This window comes from Vigna angularis, chromosome 6, assembly GCF_016808095.1.
Source record: "Vigna angularis cultivar LongXiaoDou No.4 chromosome 6, ASM1680809v1, whole genome shotgun sequence".
Taxonomy (NCBI): domain Eukaryota; kingdom Viridiplantae; phylum Streptophyta; class Magnoliopsida; order Fabales; family Fabaceae; genus Vigna; species Vigna angularis.
The window spans coordinates 16030455-16038244 of NC_068975.1; the positions used below are offsets into that span (position 1 = coordinate 16030455).

At 31.4% G+C, this 7790-nt stretch overlaps 1 protein-coding gene across 1 annotated transcript; it reads right to left on the reverse strand.

Moving 5' to 3' along the window:
- Nucleotides 1–4941: 4941 nt before the first annotated feature.
- LOC108318919 (uncharacterized) lies at nt 4942–5724 on the reverse strand. The gene has a single exon (XM_017549908.2). The coding sequence runs from the start codon at nt 5597–5599 to the stop codon at nt 5315–5317; it is 285 nt and encodes a 94-aa protein (XP_017405397.1). The 5' UTR covers nt 5600–5724; the 3' UTR covers nt 4942–5314.
- Between the last annotated feature and the right edge of the window lie 2066 nt (nt 5725–7790).

The window sequence follows — 7790 nt, forward strand, 5'->3', positions numbered from 1 at the left end:
GAACGCTATTTCCAACCATTTGGTAATTAAAAATAAGGACGAGCGTTTGGTATAAGACCGAGCGCCACTCATAACGTACGTTTTGGGGTCGAGACCCATTACTGGTTTGAACTGATAGTAGAAATAGAAATTAATATAATAATAATAGATGGGGAAGTTAGGTTTTCAAGAATGACCAAGTGTACGAATTTATATTTACAAGCTTCTCAATTTCTCACATAACACTCAGGCATCTACGTTTGGCCGAACGCTCAAACATAACACTTAATACAAGAGGGTGTTCGTCCTCAACTAGAAATCTTTCCAAATGAAAGAATTCAATTCAAAGAAGTTACTAACAGCACCGAACGGTCAAGGACCGTTCAATGACGAACGTTCATTATCATAGAAAATTCATATCACAGTTTCATTACATTATACTCATTTCTCAGCATAAACTTTCATACTTTCAAATACTCATACCATAGTCCATTTCATTTTTCTCATACATCAATTCATAACCGTAATCATATACTAAAAATCAAGTATCACAATTTCATGCTGCATAAAACTCATATAACAATCATACAGCACAACACATACACAAGAATTAAACTTAATAAGCTTCCCTTACCTCTAATGTGAACGGACGTCCTACAGTTTGCAACTTGACTTGTCAACTACAATCACTTCTACCCGTAACGCTCACTATTCTTCGAATCAACATCAACGACAGATGAAAAGGATTCAGAATTCAACTCAAGAACTCATGCATCCAGGGTTGGGTGTGCATGTTCACAAGAACGGACAGTTGAAGGAAAATGAACTTACCGGTTTCAGAACTCTAAACTGTTCGGTTCAGGTGAAAGCTCAAGACGCCGGGAATACTTCTACGGTGCCTGAATGGTGATCGGAGTAGAGAAGAGTGAGTTACAGTAGAGAGAAGGAAAGGTTTTCTAGAGAGAAGGAGGAGAAAATGAAAGATCAAGTTTTTGGAAGATCAAAGGTGCATGCAGAGAGAGTGGGAAGAGGATTTCAGAAAAATCATTTTTCCTTCCCACGTAAGACGAGCGTCCGCTCTCCTGCTGCCACCTGTATTCCACTAACTGATTTCAAATCCTCTTTTAACGACACCTGGCGTCCGCGCAGAAGGGATTTGGATGTGTTTTAATGGTTCTGAGCAGGGTTTTTGGGTGCATTAATTGTGATTAAACAGGTGGGGTTTGGGTGTATAATTACGAGGCCTAACACCATAATTGTGGATGTGGCAAACCAATTAATAAACAGGACATAAAGACAAATTTAATTTATAATTCCTATATTTTGTATAGAAGTTATATCATATTATTTTTTTTCTTATATTATTTTCGTGTAATAGGCAAAATGGTTTTTTTAAATATAGGTGTTATATTATGCATTAGATCAAAATTATCATTAGGACATGAGTTATTCAAAATTGGACATGTAAACACTTATAATTTGTTTCGAAATTATATGATTTAAGAAACTCTATACATACTAATATTGTATCATGTTTTATATATTTGATGATTCCTTACGACAAAGATGATATGGTTGAAATAAGGAAAGAGTTTTTTAAACATTTGGTAAAAGGTTTTGATTATTTTTTCTTTTAAGTTAGTTATCTTTTTTATTCATTATATATTTATTGATTTTGTAAAATGTACTATAAATATTACATTTGAAATGTATATATTGTACTAGAAAATTTTATGGTTTTCAAATTTTAGTTTCATACGAGAATGAACTAAACTAAATGAAACTACAAAATTTACATATATTATGATATTAACAAACAAAAATTTGCTTCTATTGGTATCTTAAAAGACGTTTGTTTGTTCATGTTATAACAAACATAAATTTTGAATGAAATTAAAATATATATATAAATTACATCTGAACTCTTTACATCAAACATAAATTTCCATGTAACATTTATACATTAAACATAAATTTACGTCTATCAAATTTATGTATGATCTAAGTTAAATATAAAACGCCTAAATACGATAGGTAAAAAGTTTTTTTGTTACGTTTTTTTTTTACATTTTTTCTCTCTATTCAACTAACTTTATTTTTTACTTTCTTTCTCTTTTTCTCTGTTCTCCACTCCAAACCAAGATATAAAAAATGAGTTATGCACTTAAGATTAAGACTAGTTCTTAAAGAACAAAAATTAATTTCCAGTACTAGCAACATGTCTTCATAACATTAACTTAAACTAATGATTAACTATAATAAATCATTTTTTAAAGTTGTTACAAATTGATGTATAAATAAAAATTTATAAAAGTGATAATCTCATGTGTGGTTTGATATTGAAGCAAAGCTTGCAATAGTTTTTATTTTCTTTTTATGTAGTCAATGAATATTAAATAGACAATACATACAAACACTAACATAACACAATGCTGACAAAGCCAACATAGAAACAACATTCTAGATGGAACCTAGTAACAATAACACGAGGCAGCACATACACAGTTCTACGTGGTACTAGAATGATTAGTCACACTAACAAATTTGAGGCATTCTTCACACGTTTTCCCTCAAATTAAGACATAGAATGCAATGCTGACTAGGTCAAATCCAATTCTACAACCACAGTCACAATCCACTAACTAATTAACGGTTGTTGCATCTTATTACTAATACCTTCATCTTCATATATTAATACTTGAAAGACTAAAATACCCTTCATTGTTGCACCACCTTGTGTAATTCAGAAAACTTCTTAAATATTCATTTCGTAATGTTTCTATATTACACAATTTAGAGGGAGAATGTGAACATTTCTGTTTTTTGTTGTCGAAAGCATTTTGTATATTCTCAAAATTTTATTTTAAAAAACATCTCATATGTTACAAAAGAATCTAGAAAATTTGCAAAATAGCTACTCCAGAAGTCACGATTGAAATACACTATAGAGGGTAGAACGGTTATTTTAAAATCATGGGGTGTAAATAGTATTATATGGGGGTGTATTTAGTAAGCTTGAATTAGCATACCAATTGACCCAATCTTCTTATGCTTATACTCACATCCCTTTGACTAAGCAAGTAAATTTAATTTTTTTTTTCTTTCAAGAATTTCTAGAGTTAACATTCAAAAAGTAATTCATTTTAGATTATTATTTTAAGAATCAGTTGTCAGTATATTTTGAAAATACGATAAAAAAAAGTAAAGAAATTCAATAAAAAAATCTAAATTCTTTATTTTGTTTCTCTATGTATTTTTACAGCTTAATATATAAATATATTAAGCCATTGAGACTGTAAGTTTAATTACAGAATATAAGTGATAATACATTTCGATCTCTAATGAATTAATATTAGAACTATTATCACCGATATTTTGAAAATGCTTTCTTTTTCCTGAAAATATTTAATTTAGGGGAAAATAATATTTATTCTCTAACTTGTTTTAAATTTTGAATTAGCAATTTTGATTTTACCTTTCAACGTAAGTTTACCAAAAGAAAAAAAAAATTGTACTTTAACCTTAGTCGTCTCTCACATTAAAAAATTATATATATCACATTTCTCTAACCATTATTAGTTTAGGAATTGATTACAGTTCTTTCTTTTTCTATCGGTTAACAAATCAATTAATTAATTCTTTGATGGTTTTTCATTTAGATTCGTTCCGAAGAACTTATTATACTATGAAGAGTTTTATCATTTCAGAACAACATCTACAAATAATAATTTAGTATTACCTATACTATTCAAAACGTTGTTTAACTAGTTCAAAGATAATGTGGATGGAAATAATGTCTTATTATTTTTTTTAAGTGATAGGTTATGAAATGCTTATATTTTTTTTCTAAACTATATATTTCTTAATGGAAACCGTTTTTTTTTATCAAGAATATAATTTTTGAATTTGACAAACTTTGAACATAATTTACAATTTGAACATTCTACAAATTATTTATTACAATAATAAGTTAATAACTTAATAAATAAAATCCACCATTTGAACATATTATTTCATTACACGAACCTCAATTCGGTTCCTATTAACAAAAAAAAAAATCACATCCTTAAAAAAAAGTTGAAAACATATTTAGTTTCTAAAGAGGAAATTATAGCATTTATAATATAATGAGATAATTCCATCACCGGTTTTGTATTTTCTTTCCACACAAAAGGTTGAAATTGGAAAATCAAATAGGTAACATAAACCATCAGACAGCTAGCATTTGAAAAACATAAAAAACAATACGTCATGTTATAAAACGATAATTAATTGAAGGAAGCAATACAAAATTATGAATTTCTTTTATATAATTAATTTATTATTTATGCATGTGTTCACTGTCAAATAAATATAAAAAAAATCATAATTGACATGACTTAATTAGTTATTAGAATAAAAGTTTACAAACTTGAACAATTACAAGACTTAAGGGTGATAAGAAATTGGAAACTAAAATAAAAAAAATAAAAAAAAAGGTATTGAGATTTAGTAGGGATCAAAATCAAATTTGGGAAGGTCAAGTCAATAATTACAAGAACAAAAGTGAACATCTTTATGTACGTTTTCTTTGCATACATTGGAAAACCTCTAAAACACTAACTTTTCCAGATAATTATCAAAGAAAAGTTACTTAGTTGAAAGTGCTTTATCAGATTCATCAATAGCCAACATTTCAAATCCAAACGCGCAATTAACTCACAATCTAAGTGCTTTTAGATTGCTATAAACCCTGCAACCACAAGGTACTGCATAATATGCAGCAGATCATTCACTATGAGAAAAACAAAACAACGAAATTGAAGTTATGAGTACATTTTTAATGAAATTTCAAGTTTAAGTTGGATGCAGATTAATAACAGTAAAATTCAATTCTGATTAAAAAACAGTCCCATATATGTCTTATCAAAGTGTTCAAGTGTACTAATAACAGTAAAGCTCAATTATGGTTAAAAAACAGTGTTATATCTGATCAAAGTGTTCAAGTATACGCGTTCCATTTCCTCAAATAATCTGACATCCAATAAACTCATGAAATATGAAGAACAAAAAGGAAAAGAAGAAAACTAAAACAAGGCCTAAAAAAGTATAGCATAAAGGGCACTCCCTATAGTTTTGTATGTACAGAGAACAAAATCTACAAGCACCTGCAAGAACCCTTGTTTCCCCTTATAAAATACAGTATGTAAACCTCAAAACTCTTGCATCATGATGATCACAAGAATCAGGATTGACCCAACAAGCCAATTCTCTTTTTCATCATCATCATCATCATCTCCAACTCCAAATCCATGAACTTCACATCTCTAACAAGCTACATAGTTATATGAAGGTCTCAAATGTCCTCAGGGATGCTCTGAAGTGCTGGTCTCCATGGCCTTTGAAATGATTGGAAGCCTCCACTGTGATCCATCAACTGAGACAAAACTTGCTCCACCTTCAAGTCCCTCACGTCCACTTTGCTCAACAACTCCTCAAGCTGCTTCTTAGTGATCTTGATCTTCACCTCCGTGGTGGTGGTAGCACCAAAAGATCCCTTATCTGCTAAAAAATTCCAATCATCATCATCATCATCACTTTCATATCTGCAAGACGATTGGCTTTTCAAGCAGTTTCCCATTTTGCAGAAAGCTTGAGAGTGTGCTTATGCAAAAGGAGTGAATGAAAGAAAAGAGAGAGAAGAAAGAGGGAGAATCAAGGTTTGTTGTGTTGTGATGAATGAAACGATTCAAGAAAAATGTAAAGAAGGATAGAGGGTTGCATAGAGAGTTTGAGGATATATAAGAGATTGGTGGTGACGGACAGTCACATGAGAATGAGTCAAACGTAATATTTTCCACGTAAGGAGGTGTTTGGTTCTGTGTGTTTTTCTTTCCATGTTCTCTTACGTGGAAAAGTTGCGGTCAAATGGAACCCACCGTAGAAATTGGCGGCTTTTGGCTTTTCTCTCCAATGGAAAAGGAGGTTTATAGAGTAGTAGTGTGCATGTGTAACGTAATATTATGGTGTGAATTTTAGGTACCAATTTAGTACGGTTTGATTTTTCTACACACTATTCATATATGTAATTGATTTCTATGTAAATCCCCTCAACCCTAAATATTTAAATGGAAAATATGTAGTATAATTTTATATTTTAAATTCGAATTAAACTCTTGCTTTAATACACTTTTCTATATAGTAATGTTTTTCTTTGATTTGATTTAAAGTTGAGTAAATTTTATTGATAGAAATTTATGTTTAATTTATCATTAGCAATACAATTAACTAAATATTATCTCACACATAACTTTTTAAAATAGATATTTAAAAATAATAATTTATTATATAATATATTAATACACATATATACCAAGAAGTGTAAAAAGAAATATTATTACATTCACATGCACATACTGAAATGTTATTTTTCTAAAATTTAAAATTTAATTTACAATTTTAAAGGAGCGCAGGAAATTATATAGTTGTAAAATGACCATTTGATACTTTATGATCAATTTTTTGATTGTCTTTTTAAAACAAAGGACTCATGGGAGAATTAAACTAAAAAAATGCATATGTAACATCCCAAAATTATACTGTCATCAACTATATACTTAGAATAATCACATGTATTAATATGGCAAAACAGTCTTAAAATAGGAGGGGTTAAATTCGCGAATGGCCGAACGGCCTTACAAGCATAATATACGCTACGAGCGTTTACAAAATAATGAGGACGAACGGTTTACAAAATAAAATACCGAACGTCCAAGTATCTTCAACAAGTAAAAGGGCGCTCGCTCACAAGCGGCCCGCTACCCTAAATACACTAACTAAAAACCGAACGTGCTACTGTTCGGCCTTCACTTCTACCTCTACGAGATTGGCGTCCTCCAAATTTTCTTCTTCCAGTGTTTCTTCAAGTAACGCCTCTCCGTCTGCTCACATCCACACGGATGATCATTGCATAGACAAGACGAAAGTTCATGGACGAACGACAACACAAGGAACAACACAAGGTAAGCTTATTGAATTTAATTCAAGCCAAAACATAGATTTCATACATATCAAATATATCAAATGAATCATAACACATACATTCAATTCATCCATAACTCAATGCAAATCCTGATACTAGACCGACCGTCCGAACTGTATGAATTCTGTGTAGCTACGACGTCCGTGCACCCAGGTGGGATAGATGTAATACTCGTCAGCAGCCACCTGAGGTTAGTCCGTTCTGGCCAAGTTACAGTTATGGACTAAGACCTCCTGCCATTCCCACGCATGACATACCCCTCTCTACTTGAGAACGGGCACTCACGGAATATCAGGATGACCCGCCAGCTAAGCTTACCACATTCATACTTTACAACTCTCAATTTCCATTCAAGAGTCGTTCCTCCCTGGAACGCTCGTTCAAATTCAACAATCATAATTTCATCTCTTACACCATTCGCACATCTTAATCTTTCCTCTTATTCACATTTTCATTCTTAGTTCCACTTTCATAAAAGGACGAACGTCCAGCCCTCTTTGTAATAGAGGACGAACGTCAATAGATCTATTGGACGAACGCTATTTAAATTTATAGACGAACGAGTATGGGAATTCAGGACGAACGCTATTTCAATTCAGAACGGACTCTATTTCAATTCAGGACGGACGCTATTTCAATTCAGGACGGACGCTATTTCAATTCAGGACGGACGCTATTTCAATTTAGGACGGACGCTATTTCAATTCAGGACGGACGCTATTTCAATTCAGGACGGACGCTATTTCAATTCAGGACGAACGCTATTACCGCTCGTTTGAGAATTACGGAA